The sequence below is a fragment of the Pristiophorus japonicus genome, chromosome 3 (genome assembly GCF_044704955.1).
Source record: "Pristiophorus japonicus isolate sPriJap1 chromosome 3, sPriJap1.hap1, whole genome shotgun sequence".
In the NCBI taxonomy this organism is placed as follows: domain Eukaryota; kingdom Metazoa; phylum Chordata; class Chondrichthyes; family Pristiophoridae; genus Pristiophorus; species Pristiophorus japonicus.
Genome location: NC_091979.1, coordinates 1,482,252 through 1,502,778, shown reverse-complemented (window position 1 = coordinate 1,502,778; position 20,527 = coordinate 1,482,252). Strand labels below are relative to the sequence as shown.

At 53.4% G+C, this 20,527-nt stretch overlaps 1 protein-coding gene across 3 annotated transcripts in view; it reads right to left on the bottom strand.

Moving 5' to 3' along the window:
* Positions 1–20,527, bottom strand: part of aamp (angio-associated, migratory cell protein) — a 51,060-nt gene that overhangs the window by 6,257 nt on the left and 24,276 nt on the right. For all 3 annotated transcript variants that reach the window (XM_070875120.1, XM_070875121.1, XM_070875122.1), the window contains 4 exons: positions 16,762–16,877; positions 10,813–10,925; positions 8,644–8,734; positions 7,066–7,220 (listed from right to left, as the gene is read on the bottom strand). In XM_070875120.1, the coding sequence (XP_070731221.1) occupies positions 7,066–7,220; positions 8,644–8,734; positions 10,813–10,925; positions 16,762–16,877 (475 nt within the window). The remainder of the gene's footprint in view (positions 1–7,065; positions 7,221–8,643; positions 8,735–10,812; positions 10,926–16,761; positions 16,878–20,527) is intronic.

The window sequence follows — 20,527 nt, the reverse complement described above, 5'->3', positions numbered from 1 at the left end:
TCATCCGAAAGACAATACTGCACTGGAGCATCAGCCCTGGAGTGGGACTTGAACCCATGACCTTCGGCCTCAGGGGCGATTGTGCGACCCACTGAGACACAGACAAAGGAAGACATTTGGCCCACCGTGCTTGTCCTGGTTCTCTGATAGAGATTTCCACTTACTCCCACTCCCCCGCCCCTTCCCCACAGCCCTTTTTACATTTTTCTTCTTCGAGGAGAAATTTCTTCTCTGAGGGTTGTAAATCTGTGGAATTCACTGCCTCAGAGAGCTGTGGAGGCTGGGACATTGAATATATTTAAGACAGAAATAGACAGTTTCTTAAACAATAAGGGAATAAGGGGTTATGGGGAGCGGGCGGGGAAGTGGACCTGAGTCCATGATCAGATCAGCCATGATCGTATTGAATGGCGGAGCGGGCTCGAGGGGCCTTATGGCCTACTCCTGCTCCTATTTCTTATGTTCTTATGTTCTAAATATATATCCACTTCCTTTCCGAAAACTATTATGGGTTCTGCTTTCTCTCCAAACGTCAGTCTCAGAGTTTAGAGAATGAGGGGATCGCATTGAAAGGTATAAAATTCTGGCGGGGTTGGACAGACTGGACGCGGGGAGGATGTTTCCCTGGGCTGGGAAATCTAGAACAAGGGGTCACAGTCTCAGGATACGGGGTAGGAAATTTAGGAGCGAGATGAGGAGAAATGTTTTCACTCAGAGGGTGGTGAGCCTGTGGAATTCTCTGCCACAGAAGGCTGTGGAGGCCTAGTCACTGAATATATTTAAGAGGGAGAGAGATAGATTTCTAGACACAAACGGCATCAAGGGGTATGGGGAGAAAGCGGGAAATGGTGTTGAGATAGAGGATCAGCCATGATCTTATTGAATGGTGGTGCAGGCTCGAAGGGCCTACTACTATTTTCTATGTTTCTCACATCCAGGCAACAGAGGTTAAAGCGGCTGCAGTGTTAAAGCAACACCCTGGGGCAATTCCCCACCCCGAGCCGCAGGAAATGTGGAACAATAAACTGTTCCAACACAGCCACAGGGCACTGACACAAGCTCGGGTCAACCAATCAGATTAAACCAGCTCACCGAGGGGTGGGAAAGTGCGCTGGACTTTAGTTAGGCAAAGGGTATGAAGGGATATGGAGCTGAGGCCCAATAATCGAATGGAATGGCAGAGCAGGCACAAGAGGCTGAATGGCCGATTCCTGTTCCTATATACAGTGTCAGGAAACGACACACAGCTGGATATTCTGGGGATGTGGATGTCACAGGCAAGGCTGAGATTTATTGGCCTCAATTCTCGGAGAGATGGTGGTAAAAAAGGTGAGAGAGAGAAAACGGGTAATTATACACCGGTTAACCAGACATCAGTAGTGGGGAAAATGTTGGAATCAATTATTAAGGATGAAATAGCAGCACATTTGGAAAGCAGTGACAGGATCAGTCCAAGTCAGCATGGATTTATGAAAGGGAAATCATGCTTGACAAATCTTCTGGAATTTTTTGAGGATGTAACTAGTAGAGTGGACAAGGGAGAACCAGTGGATGTGATGTATTTGGACTTTCAAAGGGCTTTTGACACGGTCCCACACAAGAGATTAGTGTGCAAGATTAAAGCACATGGTATTGGGAGTAATGTACTGACGTGGACAGAGAACTGGTTGGCAGACAGGAAGCAGAGAGTACGGATAAACGGGTCCTTTTCAGAATGGCAGGCAGTGACTAGTGGGGTGCCGCAGGGCTCAGTGCTGGGACCCCAGCTATTTACAATATACATTAATGATTTAGATGAAGGAATTGAGTGTAGTTTCTCCAAGTTTGCAGATGACACTGAACTGGGTGGCGGTGTGAGCTGTGAGGAGGATGCTAAGAGGCTGCAGGGTGACTTAGACAGGTTAGGTGAGTGAGCAAATGCATGGCAGATGCAGTATAATGTGGATAAATGTGAGGTTATCCACTTTGGTGGCAAAAACATGAAGGCAGATTATTATCTGAATGGCGGCAGATTAGGAAAAGGGGAGGTGCAACAAGACCTGGGTGTCATGGTTCATCAGTCATTGAAAGTTGGCTTGCAGGTACAGCATGCAGTGAAGAAAGCAAATGGTATGTTGGCCTTCATAGCGAGAGGATTTGAGTATAGGAGCAGGGAGGTCTTACTGCAGTTGTACAGGGCCTTGGTGAGGCCTCACCTGGAATATTGTGTTCAGTGTTGGTCTCCTAATCTGAGGAAGGACGTTCTTGCTATTGAGGGAGTGCAGCGAAGGTTCACCAGACTGATTCTCGGGATAGCTGGACTGACATATGAGGAGAGACTGGATCGACTGGGCCTGTATTCACTGGGGTTTTAAAGAATGAGAGGGGATTTCATAGAAACGTACAAGATTCTGATGGAACTGAACAGGTTAGATGCAGGAAGAATGTTCCCAATGTTGGGGAAGTCCAGAACCAGGGGACATAGTCTAAGGATAAGGGGTAGGCCATTTAGGACCGAGATGAGGAGAAACTTCTTCACTCAGTGAGTTGTTAACCTGTGGAATTCCCTGCCGCAGAGAGTTGTTGATGCCAGTTCTTTAGATATATTCAAGAGGGAGTTAGATATGGCCCTTATGGCTAAAGGGATCAAGGGGTATGGAGGTGAATGATCAGTCATGATCTTATTGAATGATGGTGCAGGCTCGAAGGGCCGAATGGCCTACTCCTGCACCTATTTTCTATGGGGCTAGACTTTCCATTAGGTGGCTAAGGCCCCAAAAAATGAGCCTTGTTCCAGCGATCGCCCGTGCTGATCGCCAGCACAAGGCCCATTTTTTTTTTGCGATTTTCCACTCGGCCTTACCCCGGCGAAGTCAAATGGGCGATCTGATTTTCTCACGATCGCCCAAAGAAAACAGAAGTGTATGAAAAAGAAAGCTTCCCTAGCAACGCTATACTGCGCATATGTAGCTTGATTTTTTTTTTAGGTTGATTTTCTCTGCCGCGCTTTCAGAGGTCAGGGGTCGTCACACATGCTCAGAAGCTCTGTGAGGGCCGGGGGGAGAGAGAGAAAGAGAGAGAGAGAGAGAGAGAGAGAGAGAGAGAGAGAGAGAGAGAGAGGAGAAAGGAGAAAAGAGAAAGGAAAAAGCAGTTACTGGATTGTTTGAATTTATATATTACCCATATTTCGAAAATGGAGGGATCAATGGAAAGGCGAGGGGCCAAGCCCTTCAGCAAGGAGGCCCTCATGAACATAGTCAGCGTGAGGGGCATATCGGGGATGTGGGCAGAGATTGCTGACGTGACAAGCACAGACACCGGACCAGTGCAAAAGATGGAACAGCCTACTGGTGGCTGCCAGAGTAAGTTGAATTTATTTTTGAAATCATCCATATGTATTATTTAATGATGTATGGAAATTGTAACTAGAATCTGCAATGTTATTTCGTAATTTTTAAACGTAACTAAATTATGAATACATTTATGCACGCCAACATAAAGTTGAATGTTATCGTATGAAATATTTTATTCCTATGCAATGTAATGCAAATTTGTAATTGAACTTATAAATCTGTCAATCTTAAATGTTTATTGCTTATGCCGTGCGATGTTACCTTATCATCTATCAACCACCGCAAGCAACGCCATGCTGCAGTCTCTCAATGTTTACGAGAAGCTTGCGGTGGCCTTGGTGGGGCCAGAAAGCCGTTCGATCACATCCCGTGGTGTAGCCGAACCCACCTTTGATCACGTGAGTAATGAGAAATGTGCATTGTGTGAATCAATGGTAAAGACTACATATATCTTTGACAAGGAGATTTTTTTTGTGGGGGGGGCGGGGGGGACAACCTGCGACCATCTCTTGAGACAGATGAGGCACTGGGACCAAGCGGTGAGCAGGTGCTGACGCCGAGGTGCGTGACATTGTACACGCCGCCCCCATGGCGGTCCGGTCAGTGCGCTATGCACTCGCCTGCCACGGAGGACCCGACGGAGAGCTTACGTTCCCTGTGCAGGGAGACGGTCACGATTGGTCGCAACCTTATCCAGGGGTTCACGGGTTTCTCAGCCAATTGGAACCAGTTCTCCACAACCTGGAGCGAGTTCTGCACGCGCTTCTCCAGCTGGTCTTCTGAGCAGTCACAGACTGCTCGGGAGACATTGGAGGCGATTAGGGATCAGACAGCCGCAATCAATGCCCTACAGCATATGTCGCTGGCTGGACACGGCGCTGCATCCCAAGGTGTCGTGTCCACTTGCAATGAGACCCCTAGCACACAAGCGAGTACGGAGGACACAGTTCCCCCTGACTCGGAAGTGGAGCCTGAGGTTTCTGCTTCCTCTCCATCACCTCCACCATGGCAGGAAGTCTTGTCGTCGCAAACTGCACAACGCGTTCGTGTTGGTCTGCATAGACCAAAACGGGCGGGTGGGGTGCGAACATGGAGTGGGACAGGATCTGGAGGGAAACGTGGTCGCAGGTAGGGAGGGGGGAGTGTTTTTCAATTGTTCCATAAATGTTATTGTTACTTAAATGTTCAATTTCTTCATGTTATAAGGTTTTGGGGATTTGAGGGAAGGGTGGGTTTGTGCGGGGGGTGTTGGAGGGAGAGTGTTGGTCATTAGTTAAAAAAATTCTATCTTTGTTAATAAAAAAAAAATTATTCAACAATTTTTGTGCCTTCTTTCTTAGTTACATTAGTTTTCAAACGTACAGTTTTTGGTGCACATTTGTTTGTTTGTTGTGTTATTATACCAGTACTTTTACTTTGCCAGTACTTTAAACTTTGAACTAATTCAGATGTTAGGCCAGTGCAGGAAAGACAACAAGGAAACCCCACGCAAATTAAACTTTTGATTAACCCTAACTGTAATTGAACATTTGAATGTTCGGGAAAGATGAGCTGGTACCGGTGCTCGATCGCCAGGCTGATTAAGCTCCCCTATGTCCTCGCCCGCGTCCTCTCCAGCCTGTTCCTCCTCTTCATCCTCACCGGCTGCCTCATCTATCTCATCTCCTTCTGGAGGTGGACCTGCAGCATGGTCTGGCATTATTTGTCCTCTCTTTATAGCTAGGTTATGCAGCATGCAGCACACCACAATAAACTCTGCTACCTGGTCAGGGTGGTGCTGGAGGCTGCCTTCAGAATGATCCCGGCATCTGAAGCGCCGCTTTAGGACTCCAATTGTCTTTTCAACGATGTTGCGAGTCGCTATGTGACTTTCATTATACCGTCTCTGTGCTTCAGTGACAGGATTACGCAGAAGGGTCATGAGCCAACTGGCAAGGCCATATCCTTTACCCCCCAGCATCCAACCGTGACCTTCAGGCCGATGTCTCGCTCTGTGCCTCCCTGGTCATTGGGAAGGATATGAAGTCCATCCTGCGAGCATAAAGGGTTTCAGTCGCCTGTCGAATGTAGCAGTGTGTAGCGTGCTGAGAGATATGGCAGATGTCGCCAGCTGAAGCCTGAAACGATCCCGATGTGTAGAAGGCTAGGGTGGCAGTAACCTTCACCTCAACGGACAGTGCGGTTCTGATGGTGCTGAAAGGCTGCAGATCACCCTTGACAAGTTGACATTTCTCTTAGATGACCTCTTTCCGGAATCGCAGCCTCCTAAGACAAGCATTTTCAGACAAGTTCAGGTAGGATTGCTTCTCCAAGTACCTTCGTTGGCTGTACGGTCTCCTCCTCCGTCTACACATTACTGTGCCACCTCTTCCATTGATCCTTTCAGTAACCAGTGTGTGAACAGTTACAGTTAAAGGCAGGGGAAGCATGGGTCCCATCACTATCGATAATTACTTTTAATAATCTCTCGACTCTATACTCTCTCATCACTGCACTCTGCCCCCTCTGTACTCTCGACGCTGTGTACCAGTCAGTTTGATAGGCCCCAACAATATCAGTAAATAACTTCACTATGTTAAAGCTATTTACAAAATAATTTCAATATATAAAAACTATTTACCAAAAATAACTTAATACCTATTTATATTCCCTGTCCCAATATTCTGAGTACAATTATCTTCAATTTAACTCTTTAAATAACTCACAACTTATTCTCCACCCTTCCTCCGAAGTTCAAAATTGCGTCCGTAGTGGCCATTTCCTTCTCTGAGGCCCAGAAAAAGCAACTATTTCTCAGCACTCTTTTGGGCCTTGCATCGGCCCCAGCGAAGTGCATGCTAGGTGCTGAAATCTGTGTGGGCGATCATCGCGCGATCCAAGTGGAAACCTAGGCACCTGTTTTTCCAGCCTAGTTTCCACTTTTTGCACAAAATGGGCGATCGAGGTCAGTTTTGGGCGATAGATGGGCGATGTGAAGTGGAAAGTATGTTTCTATGTGAGCCTTCTCCTCGAACCAGCGGGTAAGGGCAGAGTGAACGCGACAGCCCGACAACTCCAAGGTCACTTTTACCCAAACTGCTTTTTTATTTCCAGATTTTAAAAAACTGAGGTTGAATTGTCACCGTGTCCTTGGTCCAGTCACAGAACCACTACCCGACCACACTTTGAAACACAGAAATTTACAGCACGGGAGGCCATTCGGCCCATCGTGTCTGTGTCGACCGACCAAGAGCTACCCAGCCTAACCCCACTTTCCCGCTCTCGGTCCGTAGCCCTGCAGGTTACGGCACTTCAGGAGCACATCCAGGTAATTTTTAAATGTGGTGAGGGTTTCTGCCTCTACCACCCTTTCAGGCCGTGAGTTCCAGACCCCCACCACCCTCTGGGTGAAGACATTTCCCCTCAAATTCCCTCTAAACCTCCCCCCAATTACTTTAAATCTATGCCCCCTGGTTGTTGACCCCTTTGCCAAGGGAAATAGATCCTTCCTATCCACTCTATCCAGGCCCCTCATCATTTTATACACCTCAATCAGGTTTCCCCTCAGCCTCCGCTGTTCCGAAGAAAATAACCCCAGCCTCTCCAATCCTTCCTCACAGCTAAACTCCAGTGAGAGAAGCAAGGAAGAGGTGCGAGTGTGTGTGTGACTTGGATCCCGGGAGCAGGGAGACGGATTGTATTGGACTGTTCCCAGACTCCAGTGATAGAAGGGCACAGAGACAGAGACACTCACTTGTTCACCACAAAGTCCAGGATTTCTGCCGCGTGGCCACAGCATTCACTCTCCATTCTCCCGGACCGGGCGTCCCAGATACGCACGGCTCCGTCCAGGCTCCCGGTGTAGATAATCGGCGAGTGCTGCTCCCACAGCAGCTGCACAATGCCCGCCTGCAGCAGGAGGAGGACCTGGTTAGCAACACTCCCACTGACTCCCAGTGACTGTGTGCGGGGGTCCCGCGGTCCCGCGCAGGCTGGTACATGGGAAACCGCGCTCACGCCGAGGTGTGACTGGGCTGCACAGCCACTTCCAGGGACAGCGCCAACAACAAATAGATTAGAGAGAACATCGCTCAGAGAGCCCACCCCACACCTCGTGCAGATCGGCAACGTGGTGTCCAAACCCCCCTCACTCCCCTAGGTCACAGTGTCCGAACCCGCTCCCCCAGCGGTCAGGGAGCATGGATGGACCGGACTCTAACGGCAGAGATGGATTGTCTGGCCTGCCCGGACCCAGGTCCGTCGCCCCTCAGTGTTTGCGGGATAGCTGGAGCACTGAGCCACAATGTGCCAGGTTCGATCTCAGGACTCTCACACACAACGTCTCCTGACGACAGGTTAATAGTGAGCGCCTCATGCGATGGTCCGTGGGCCAAGGGCAGGTCCTAGAATCGGGTAAAGGCCCCCCCCCAGAGGCTGGATCAGTGAGTGTCTGCCCTCCCCTCCCCTCCCCTCCCCTCCATCACCACACGCAATTCAAGATCAGAAATCCTGCTCACAGCTCCAAGCGAAATTCCAGTCCGACTTGTCACAGAATAGTCATCGAGCAGGCTTGTTGAACAGATTCAGGGCCAATTTGATTGAGCAATTTATGATGATTAAAGGATAGAAACCATTCCGTCTAGTGGGTAAGTCGAGAACAAGGGGGCAGAACCTTGAACTCAGGGCCAGGCCGTTCAGGGGTGATGTCAGGAAAGGGCAGTGGGAATCTGGAACTCTCCCCCAAAAGGCTGTTGAGTCCGGGGAGTTAACTGAAAATCTCAAAACTAATAATTGTTAATTTTTTAGGGTAAGGGGATTAAGGGAAATGGAGTTGAGATACAGATCAGCCATGATCTTATTGAGTGGCGGAGCAGGCTCGAGGGGCCGAATGGCCGACTCCTGGTCCTATTTCTTATGTTCCTGTGTTTGTCGGCCAGCGTGGACACGATGGTGTCCGTGCTGTAACTTTCTATGATTCTACATTGGTGGTAAGGGAACATCCCATCAATGGACACCAAGCAGGAGCGGGGAGAGAGGTGCAGAAGGTGACCAAGGAGCCAGAAATAAGCTTCACGGCTTGTGAAGGCTGAGGAGAGGGGAGGCGACACACGGCAGGCAGCGCACGACACGAGGACTCACCCGTACCCCAAAACCTAAGGCTTCAGTTGTAGCCACGCTGGGCAGGAGATATCAGGGTCAAGGTGTTCTCTTGCGCCTCCCACTAGCGAACGAGGCACTGACGCGGGCCCAGAAGCAGAATGGTCTCCACGAGATGGACTGGATCCTAATCGGAGATGGGGCTAACGAGGGGGGAGGACCGATCGGTGCTTACCTGAAGCTGCCACTTGTGTCGTAGCGTCTGTGACGGAACATCCCAGATCCCCATGGTTCCGTCCAAATAGCCAACGGCAACCAATGGAAGCCTGCAGGAATCAAGCAAATAACAATTTATCGTCAGATTCCAGAATTACTTTTTAAAAAAGACATTCGCGGGGATGTGGGCGTCACTGGCCAGGCCGGCATTTATTGCCCATCCCTAACCGCCCTCAACAAGATGGGGGTGAGCCGCCTTGAACCGCTGCAGTCCGTGTGGTGAAGGTGCTCCCACAGTGCTGTCAGGGAGGGAGTTCCAGGATAGAGTCAGTGGTTCAGTGGGCAGCACCCTCGCCTCGGAGCCAGAAGGTCGTGGGTTCAAGTCCCACTCCAGGGATTTGAGCACAGAAATCCAGGCCGACACTCCCAGTGCAGTACTGAGGGAGTGCTGCACGTCGGAGGGGCAGTGCTGCACTGTCAGAGGGGCAGTGCTGCACTGTCAGAGGGGCAGTGCTGAGGGAGTGCCGCACTGTCGGAGGGGCAGTGCTGAGGGAGTGCCGCACTGTCGGAGGGGCAGTGCTGAGGGAGTGCCGCACTGTCGGAGGGGCAGTGCTGAGGGAGTGCCGCACTGTCGGAGTGGCCGTGCTGAGGGAGCGCCGCACTGTCGGAGGGGCAGTGCTGAGGGAGTGCCACACTGTCGGATGAGACGTTAAACCGAGGTCCCAGCTGCTCTCTCAGGTGACGTAAAAGATCCCATGGCACCTATTTCAAAGAAGAGCAGGGGAGTTATCCCTGGTGTCCTGGCCAGTATTGAGCCCTAAATCAACACCTGAAAGATTATCTGGCCATTATCACATGGCTTTTTGTGGGAGCTTGCTGTGCGCAAATTGGCTGCCACGTTTCCTACTTTACAACAGTGACTACACGCCATTGGCTGTAAAGTGCTCGGAGACGTCCGGTGGTAGTGAAGGGCGCTATTTAAATGCAAGTCCTTTTTCCTGCTATGAGCCTCTGCACCCTGGGTAAGCGAGGGGGAAATCAGACCGACTCATGCCCCTGATCACCAGCCAGCCAGTGACCCCTCCTGGGAGAGGCAGGTGTGGACAAGGCCAGACTGGGCTGTCACACCCTGACGATTAGCCCGAGGACAATCACTGCCTGGGACTCGTGCAGGAGCACTGGTGGCTAGGTTTCCCAGAGGGCAGCTCGGGCCCATTAAACCCATCACCCAGCGAAGGGTCAGCACATTCTGGAGCCGAGGGAACGTTGGTTTGGGAAAGCAGTCATTATTCAGCCTTACCCTGCGACCTCTGATACCAAGGCCGTCAATTCCCAGCCTTTATCTTACAATAGACAGACCAGCGTCCCACACAGAGATAAAATAACCACTGTATATACAACATTGCATAACTCAGCCCATTATTTACTGTGGGGCCACGAGCAAAACCAGGAAAATATAATTAACCCCTTCACTGACAGATCGGCTCTTTATACATTAAACTAGCCTCACTAACAAAGGGGACGCAGTCCGCCTCTCTTCGTACAGCTCAACCCAGCCAGCACGCTCCATTAACACTTAAACTGCTGGACATCCAGACAACCCTGTCTGGTCGGGCCCTCCAACTCTCCCAGCACACAGCGCAACACAAACAAACAATGGCCATCGCTGGAGCCCATCGCACGACGAACCATCCCCCACCCCCATCCATCCCCCTCATCCATCCATCCCCATCCCCCCCACAATCCCCCCTCCCCCTCCCTCAATCCCCCCTCCCCCTCCCCCATCCCCCACCCCAATCCCCCCCATCCCCCTCCCCCAATCCCCCCCCCATCCCCCTCCCCCAATCCCCCCCCATCCCCATGACGACCCATCGATGGACTGGACATCCAATGACTCGGCGACTGAACCAAACATCTCGGGGTGCGGCCCTTCACTGGTTACAGCAGTGGATTAGTGACCCCGGGGTTGGGAGTTATACTGAAAACTACCAGATTATTGCTGAAATACAACTGGTCAGGGAAGGGAACAAGTCACCCCTACCCAGTCTGTAGGTGACTCCAGCCCCGTGCTACACCGTTTACCCTTAATGCCCCTCGAAGTGATCGACCGAGCCTCTGAACACCCAGCAACTCTCCAATGATCAATGGAACCAGACACCAGATGGATCGGTGGACAGACCAGACTTACACCCGACAGAATCCCACAGACTCCACTGAATTGGAGTTAGATTCCGTTTCCTCCATTTGCTCTGTCTCCACACATTCCTTCGTGCTGTTCTGGACTGAAAATACACCCACTACCTGTAGAGAAAGACGCAATGGGTTAGTGTGAAGGTAATTATGAAACAGCAACCAGTAGTAGGAAAGGAAGTGTGCGCGCATGCAGTTGCACTGCAAACCCAGGCACGCACAGGGCAGAATATACTGTATCCCCAACAACCAGAGAGAGAGAGAGGGAGGGAGACAGAGAGAGAGAGAGAGGGAGGGAGACAGAGAGAGAGAGAGGGAGGGAGACCGAGAGAGAGAGAGAGAGGGAGGGAGACCGAGAGAGAGAGAGGGAAGGAGACCGAGAGAGAGAGAGGGAGGGAGACCGAGAGAGAGAGAGGGAGGGAGACCGAGAGAGAGAGAGGGAGGGAGACCGAGAGAGAGAGAGGGAGGGAGACCGAGAGAGAGAGAGAGAGGGAGGGAGACCGAGAGAGAGAGAGGGAAGGAGACCGAGAGAGAGAGAGGGAGGGAGACCGAGAGACCGAGAGGGAGGGAGACCGAGAGACCGAGAGGGAGGGAGACCGAGAGACCGAGAGGGAGGGAGACCGAGAGACCGAGAGGGAGGGAGACCGAGAGACCGAGAGGGAGGGAGACCGAGAGACCGAGAGGGAGGGAGACCGAGAGAGAGAAAGAGGGAGGGAGACCGAGAGAGAGAGAGAGGGAGGGAGACCGAGAGAGAGAGAGAGGGAGGGAGGGAGACCGAGAGAGAGAGAGGGAGGGAGGGAGACCGAGAGAGAGAGAGAGAGAGAGAGAGAGAGGGAGGGAGACCGAGAGAGAGAGAGGGAGGGAGGGAGAGAGAGAGAGAGAGAGAGAGAGAGGGAGGGAGACCGAGAGAGAGAGAGAGAGGGAGGGAGACCGAGAGAGAGAGAGGGAGGGAGACCGAGAGAGAGAGAGAGGGAGGGAGACCGAGAGAGAGAGAGAGGGAGGGAGACCGAGAGAGAGAGAGAGGGAGGGAGGGAGACCGAGAGAGAGAGAGAGAGGGAGGGAGACCGAGAGAGAGAGAGAGAGAGAGAGAGAGAGAGAGAGAGGGAGGGAGACCGAGAGAGAGAGAGAGAGAGGGAGGGAGACCGAGAGAGAGAGAGGGAGGGAGACCGAGAGAGAGGGAGGGAGACCGAGAGAGAGGGAGGGAGACCGAGAGAGAGAGAGGGAGGGAGACCGAGAGAGAGAGAGGGAGGGAGACCGAGAGAGAGAGGGGGAGGGAGACCGAGAGAGGGGGAGGGAGACCGAGAGAGGGGGAGGGAGACCGAGAGAGGGGGAGGGAGACCGAGAGAGGGGGAGGGAGACCGAGAGAGAGAGGGGGGGAGAGCGAGAGAGAGAGAGGGAGAGAGCGAGAGAGAGAGAGGGAGACCGAGATGGGATGTCTCAAGAGTTAAAGGCTCTATATAAATGCAAGTGGTTATTGTTGTGTACAGATACCTTCACTTATGATCAGTTTAAGAGTTTTGAACAATTCACTTCTACAGGCAGGTATACCGCCCCCCCCCCCTCCCCACCAATAACCATCTCTGTCACAGTGACTTACATCGAATGTACAGCACAGAAACAGCCCATTGGGCCCCACCGCTCCGTGCTCCATACCAGCCTCCTCCCTCCCTCCCTCCATCTCACCCCATCACCATATCCGTCTATTCCTTTCTCCCTCATGTGTTTATCCAGCTTCCCCTAAAATTTATCTCTGCTATTCGCCTCAACTGCTGACTGTCGTTGTGAGTTGCACTGTCTCACCACTCTCTGGGCAGAGCTTTTTACTGAATTCCCGATTGGATTCCTTGGTAACTATCTAATATTGATGGCCCCTAGTTCTGGTCTCCCCCATTACTGAAGAGAAAAAGATTAGTGAAGACCAATGTAGGTCCCTTGCAGTCGGATTCAGGTGAATTTATAATGGGGAACAAAGAAATGGCAGACCAGTTAAACGAATACTTTGGTTCTGTCTTCACGAAGGAAGACACAAATAACCTTCCGGAAATACTAGAGGACAGAGGGTCCAGTGAGAAGGAGGAACTGAAGGATATCCTTATTAGGCGGGAAATTGTGTTAGGGAAATTGATGGGATTGAAGGCCGATAAATCCCCGGGGCCTGATAGTCTGCATCCCAGAGTAATTAAGGAAGTGGCCCTAGAAATAGTGGATGCATTGGTGATCATTTTCCAACAGTCTATTGACTCTGGATCAGTTCCTATGGACTGGAGGGTAGCTAATGTAACACCACTTTTTAAGAAAGGAGGGAGAGAGAAAACGGGTTATTATTAGCTTGACATCAGTAAACATAGAAACATAGAAAATAGGTGCAGGAGTAGGCCATTCGGCCCTTCGAGCCTGCACTGCCATTCAATATCATGGCTGATCATTCCCTCAGTACCCCTTTCCTGCTTTCTCTCCATACCCCTTGATCCCCTTTAGCCGTAAGGGCCATATCTAACTCCCTCTTGAATATAGCCAATGAACTGGCATCAACAACTCTCTGCGGTAGGGAATTCCACAGGTTAACAACTCAGTGAAGAAGTTTCTCCTCATCTCAGTCCTAAATGGCTTACCCCTTATCCTAAGACTATGTCCCCTGGTTCTGGACCTCCCCAACATCGGGAACATTCTTCCTGCAGCTAACCTGTCCAGTCCCATCAGAATCTTATTCGTTTCTATGAGATCCCCTCTCATCCTTCTAAACTCCAGTGAATACAGGCCCAGTCGATCCAGTCTCTCCTCATATGTCAGTCCAGCCATCCCTGGAATCAGTCTGGTGAACCTTCGCTGCACTCCCTCAATAGCAAGAACGCCCTTCCTCAGATTAGGAGACCAAAACTGAACACAATATTCCAGGTGAGGCCTCACCAAGGCCCTGTACAACTGCAGTAAGACCTCCCTGCCCCTATACTCAAATCCCCTCGCTATGAAGGCCAACATACCATTTGCATTCTTCACCGCCTGCTGTACCTGCATGCCAACCTTCAATGACTGATGAACCATGACACCCAGGTCTCGTTGCACCTCCCCTTTTCCTAATCTGCCGCCATTCAGATAATATTCTGCCTTCGTGTTTTTGCCCCCAAAATGGTTAACCTCACATTTATCCACATTATACTGCATCTGCCATGCATTTGCCCACTCACCTAACCTGTCCAAGTCACCCTGCAGCCTCTTAGCATTCTCCCCACAGCTCACACTGCCACCCAGCTTAGTGTCATCTGCAAACTTGGAGATATTACACTCAATTCCTTCAACCAAATCGTTAATGTATATTGTAAAGAGTTGGGTCCCAGCACTGAGCCCTGCGGCACTCCACTAGTCACTGCCTACCATTCTGAAAAGGACCAGTTTATCCCGACTCTCTGCTTCCTGTCTGCCAACCAGTTCCCTGTCCACGTCAGTACATTACCCCCAATACCATGTGCTTTGTGGGGAAAATGTTGGAATCAATTATTAAAGATGAAATAGCAGCACATTTGGAAAGCAGTGACCGGATCGGACCAAGTCAGCATGGATTTATGAAAGGGAAATCCTGCTTGACAATTCTTCTAGAATTTTTGAGGATGTAACGAGTAGAGTGGACAAGGGAGAACCAGTGAATGTGGTGTATTTGGACTTTCAAAAGGCTTTTGACAAGGTCCCACACAAGAGATTGGTGCAAAATTAAGGCACATGGTATTGGGGGCAATGTATTGACAGATCGCTATCCATTCTACTACCGGTCCCCTGACTCCACGCGCTCTGACCGTCATCTTCAGTCCAATGCGTGCTACTTTATCAAAGGTCTTTTGAAAATCCAAATATATTACATCTACTGCATCACCCTCGTCTAATCTTGGTCAAGCATGACCGTCCCTTTTGAAATCCGTGCTGACAGCTGTTTATTGTATTTTTGGGTAATAGATGTTTTTCTGTTACATCTTTGAGTAAAGATTCCATTATCTTTCCCACCACCGACATTAAGCTAACTGTTCTATCGTTCCCTTGACTTGTTCTATCTCATTTTTTAAATGTAGGAATCACAATAGTTATCCGAGCTGGTTGGGGAGTCTGGGACTCGGGGGCACAGTCTAAAAATTAGAGCCAGGCCTTTCAGGAGTGAAATTACGAAACACTTCTACACACAGAGGGTGGCGGAGGTTTGGAACTCTCTTCCGCAAACGGCAATTGATGCTGGGTCAATTGTTAATTTTAAATCTGAGATTGATAGATTTCTGTTAACCAAAGATATTAAGGGATACGGGGCAAAGGTCCATATGGAGTGAGGTCACAGATCAGCCACGATCTCATTAACTGGTGGAACAGGCTCGAGAGGCTGAATGGTTTCCTCCTATTCCTATGAGCTAGTTTTCTCGCGCTAATAGGAGTACGGTAGCTCAGTGGCTATGTTACTGGACCAGTAATCCAGAGGCCTTGGCTAATGATCCAGGGACACGAGTTCAAATCCCACCACGGCAGCTGGGGAATTTAAATTCAGTTCATTAAATAAACCTGGAATAAAAAGCTAGTGTCAGTAATGGTGACCATGTAACTATAAGATTGTTGGAAAAACCCATCTTCTTCACTCACATCCTTGAGGAAATCTGCCGTCCTTACCCAGGCTGGCCGATATGTGACTCCAGACCACAATGTGGTTGACTCTGAAAAGGCCCTTAGTTGTACCAAACCGCTTTGAAAACACCACACGGACTGCAGCGGTTCAAGGCAGCGTCTCACGGGCACGGGCAATAAATGCCGGCCTGGCCAGCGACACACACATCTCATCAATGAATTAAACAAAAACTATTCCTTTTTTGAATTAATTTATATTATAAATATATATAGTGCCTCTGCTCTCTCTTCTCTTAACATCTTTTAATATCCTCTTCCCCTGCAGCTCATTGTGGATCTTGCTGTGCGCAAATCGGCTGCCACGTTTCCCCATAGAACAAAGGCAGCTGCATTTCAAAAAGTAATTCATTGGACGGGACGCGCTTGGCTACTTCTCACAAATGTGTGATAAGGCGCTATATAAATTCAAGTTCTTTATCCACAGGTTTATTGGGTTATCTGACTGGTTGGCACAGCGTTTACATGACCCGGTTCTTGGATATTTAAAAAAATGAGAATGTTTAGGAAAATAAAATGAAGATAAATAACTACTGGCGACGTTATCGAAAAGGAATAAATGCCGTGTACAAGGTGGGGTTTCACCCCATCTCAACACACATCCCAGAACAGCAGCTTCCATAGGGAACGGAAACCAATCCATCTCCCCGTGCTGTCGGGGGTGGGGGAGGGAATGGAATATTCTAACATCTTCACTCAACCTTGAAAAAGGAAGAAAGAATTTTCACTATCGTGTCACGGAGGTCAGTAAATTACATCAAATGTCCAGCCCAGAAACAGGCCATTGGGTCCCAAGGGTCCGTGCCGGGGTTTATGCCCCACACCAGCCCCCTCCTACCCCATCACCATCTCCTGCTGTTCCCCTCTCCCCCATGTGTTTATCCAGCCTCCCCTTAAATACAATCGATACTATTTGCCTCAACCCCTCCCTGTGGCAGCGAGTTCCACATTCTCACCCCGCTCTGGGTAAAGAAGTTTCTCCCAAATTCCCCATTGGGTTTATTAGTGACTGTCTGATATTGATGGCCCCTGGCCACAAGTGGAAATACCTTCTCTACGTCTACCCTATCAAATCCCTTCATCATTTTAAAGACCCCTAACAGGTCACTCAACCTTCTCCTTTCTCCCAGAAATCTGCCCCAGCCTGTTACAATCATAGAATGTCCCAGCACAGGAATGTCACAGGCCTGTGAAAGAGCTGTCCCGTTTAGTCCCGGGGAGATCGGAATTGGTCATCAATGCCCTGTGAAAGAGCTGTCCCGTTTAGTCCCGGGGAGATCGGAATTGGTCAGATTACCTTGCCTGTGAGCGGGTTGAGGAGTTTGGCCGTGCAGTCGACAGACCCAGTCAGGACCAGGCTCCCGTTGTCATTGGTGGCGATGCAAGTCAGGGGACCCTGGTGACTGTCCTGACCTAGAGACAGAGGCACAAACAGTGTGAGAGTCACTCTATACTCGGGCAGCTGCCTCCCTGCAGACCGGAGTGAAGCAGAGGGCCAGGAGAGAACTGTAAGAATCACATCACGGAGCAACGTAAATACAATCAGTGTGTGGCGTCTACAAGATGCACTGCAGCAACTCGCCAAGGCTTCTTCGGCAGCACTTCATAAAACCTCTACCGCCGAGAAGGACAAGGACAAGGGCAGCAGGCGCCTGGGAACACCATCACCTCCACGTTCCCCTCCCAGTCACACAGCATCCTGACTGGGAAATATATCGCCATTCCTTCATCGTCGCTGGGTCACAATCCTGGCACTCCCTCCCTGACAGCTCTGTGGGAGCACCTTCACCACACGGACTGCAGCGGTTCAAGGCGGCTCACCACCTTCCCAGGGGCAGTGAGGGGCGGGCTATAACTGCCGGCCTGGCCAGCGACGCCCACATCCCATGAACGAATAAAATAAAAACAACAGTATCGGGTTACCAGAAATTCACCGAGCCTCCAACCCCAACTCCCTCCTCCTCGTTTTATCAACAATACTGTGGGCAATCCTTCCCCCTAAGCTGCAGATTCCCTATCCTACACGCTTTCTTCTCCCGACCCCTTCCCGCGCTGAAATTGGGACCCACCGCACTACCCCTTACTTCAACCGATCTTACTGCCAGGTCTTCCAAACTGTGGGACTCTCCCCCTCCCCCCGGCCCTCCGTCCGCCTGCCCCTCCCCCCTCCATCCCTCCGTCTCCCCCTCCCTCCCTCCCTCCGTCCGCCTCCCCCTCCCTCCGTCCGTCTCCCCCTCCCTCCGTCCGTCCGCCTGCCCCTCCTTCCGTCCCCCTCCCCCCTCCGTCTGTCTGTCTCCCCCTCCCTCCCTCTCCCCATCGCTCCCTCCGTCCTTCTTCCCCTCCCTCCCTCCCTCCGTCCTTCTCCCCATCCCTCCCTCCCTCCGTCCGTCTCCCCCTCCCTCCCTCCGTCCGTCTCCCCATCCCCCCCTCCGTCCGTCCGTCTCCCCCTCCCCCCCTCTCCGTCTCCCCCCCTCTCCGTCTCCCCCCCTCTCCCCCTCTCCGTCTCCCCCCACCCCCCCTCCGTCCGTCTCCGTCTCCCCCTCCCTCCCTCCATCTCTCCCTCCCTCCGGCCGTCTCTCTCTCCCTCCCTCCCTCCGGCCGTCTCTCTCTCCCTCCCTCCCTCCCTCCGGCCGTCTCTCTCTCCCTCCCTCCCTCCGGCCGTCTCTCTCTCCCTCCCTCCCTCCGGCCGTCTCTCTCTCTCTCTCTCCCTCCCTCCCTCCGGCCGTCTCTCTCTCTCTCTCTCTCTCTCCCTCCCTCCGGCCGTCTCTCTCTCCCTCCCTCCGGCCGTCTCTCTCTCCCTCCCTCCGGCCGTCTCTCTCTCCCTCCCTCCGGCCGTCTCTCTCTCCCTCCCTCCCTCCGGCCGTCTCTCTCTCCCTCCCTCCCTCCCTCCCTCCGGCCGTCTCTCTCTCCCTCCCTCCCTCCGGCCGTCTCTCTCTCTCTCTCTCTCTCCCTCCCTCCGGCCGTCTCTCTCTCTCTCTCTCTCTCTCCCTCCCTCCCTCCGGCCGTCTCTCTCTCTCTCTCTCTCTCTCCCTCCCTCCCTCCGGCCGTCTCTCTCTCTCTCTCTCTCTCTCTCTCTCTCTCTCCCTCCCTCCCTCCGGCCGTCTCTCTCTCTCTCTCCCTCCCTCCCTCCGGCCGTCTCTCTCTCTCTCTCTCCCTCCCTCCGGCCGTCTCTCTCTCTCTCTCTCTCCCTCCGGCCGTCTCTCTCTCCCTCCCTCCGGCCGTCTCTCTCTCCCTCCCTCCGGCCGTCTCTCTCTCCCTCCCTCCGGCCGTCTCTCTCTCCCTCCCTCCGGCCGTCTCTCTCTCCCTCCCTCCGGCCGTCTCTCTCTCCCTCCCTCCGGCCGTCTCTCTCTCCCTCCCTCCGGCCGTCTCTCTCTCCCTCCCTCCGGCCGTCTCTCTCTCCCTCCCTCCGGCCGTCTCTCTCTCCCTCCCTCCGGCCGTCTCTCTCTCCCTCCCTCCGGCCGTCTCTCTCTCCCTCCCTCCGGCCGTCTCTCTCTCCCTCCCTCCCTCCGGCCGTCTCTCTCTCCCTCCCTCCCTCCGGCCGTCTCTCTCTCCCTCCCTCCCTCCGGCCGTCTCTCTCTCCCTCCCTCCCTCCCTCCCTCCCTCCGGCCGTCTCTCTCTGCCTCCCTCCCTCCGGCCGTCTCTCTCTCCCTCCCTCCCTCCGGCCGTCTCTCTCTCCCTCCCTCCCTCCGGCCGTCTCTCTCTCCCTCCCTCCCTCCGGCCGTCTCTCTCTCCCTCCCTCCCTCCGGCCGTCTCTCTCTCCCTCCCTCCCTCCGGCCGTCTCTCTCTCCCTCCCTCCCTCCGGCCGTCTCTCTCTCCCTCCCTCCCTCCGGCCGTCTCTCTCTCCCTCCCTCCCTCCGGCCGTCTCTCTCTCCCTCCCTCCCTCCGGCCGTCTCTCTCTCCCTCCCTCCCTCCGGCCGTCTCTCTCTCCCTCCCTCCCTCCGGCCGTCTCTCTCTCCCTCCCTCCCTCCGGCCGTCTCTCTCTCCCTCCCTCCCTCCGGCCGTCTCTCTCTCCCTCCCTCCCTCCGGCCGTCTCTCTCTCCCTCCCTCCCTCCGGCCGTCTCTCTCTCCCTCCCTCCCTCCGGCCGTCTCTCTCTCCCTCCCTCCCTCCGGCCGTCTCTCTCTCCCTCCCTCCCTCCGGCCGTCTCTCTCTCCCTCCCTCCCTCCGGCCGTCTCTCTCTCCCTCCCTCCCTCCGGCCGTCTCTCTCTCCCTCCCTCCCTCCGGCCGTCTCTCTCTCCCTCCCTCCCTCCGGCCGTCTCTCTCTCCCTCCCTCCCTCCGGCCGTCTCTCTCTCCCTCCCTCCCTCCGGCCGTCTCTCTCTCCCTCCCTCCCTCCGGCCGTCTCTCTCTCCCTCCCTCCCTCCGGCCGTCTCTCTCTCCCTCCCTCCCTCCGGCCGTCTCTCTCTCCCTCCCTCCCTCCGGCCGTCTCTCTCTCCCTCCCTCCCTCCCTCCGGCCGTCTCTCTCTCCCTCCCTCCCTCCGGCCGTCTCTCTCTCCCTCCCTCCCTCCGGCCGTCTCTCTCTCCCTCCCTCCCTCCGGCCGTCTCTCTCTCCCTCCCTCCCTCCGGCCGTCTCTCTCTCCCTCCCTCCCTCCGGCCGTCTCTCTCTCTCCCTCCCTCCCTCCGGCCGTCTCTCTCTCCCTCCCTCCCTCCGGCCGTCTCTCTCTCCCTCCCTCCCTCCGGCCGTCTCTCTCTCCCTCCCTCCCTCCGGCCGTCTCTCTCTCCCTCCCTCCCTCCGGCCGTCTCTCTCTCCCTCCCTCCCTCCGGCCGTCTCTCTCTCCCTCCCTCCCTCCGGCCGTCTCTCTCTCCCTCCCTCCCTCCGGCCGTCTCTCTCTCCCCTCCCTCCCTCCGGCGTCTCTCTCTCCCTTCCCTCCCTCCGGCCGTCTCTCTCTCCCTCCCTCCCTCCGGCCGTCTCTCTCTCCCTCCCTCCCTCCGGCCGTCTCTCTCTCCCTCCCTCCCTCCGGCCGTCTCTCTCTCCCTCCCTCCCTCCGGCCGTCTCTCTCTCCCTCCCTCCCTCCGGCCGTCTCTCTCTCCCTCCCTCCCTCCGGCCGTCCTCTCTCCCTCCCTCCC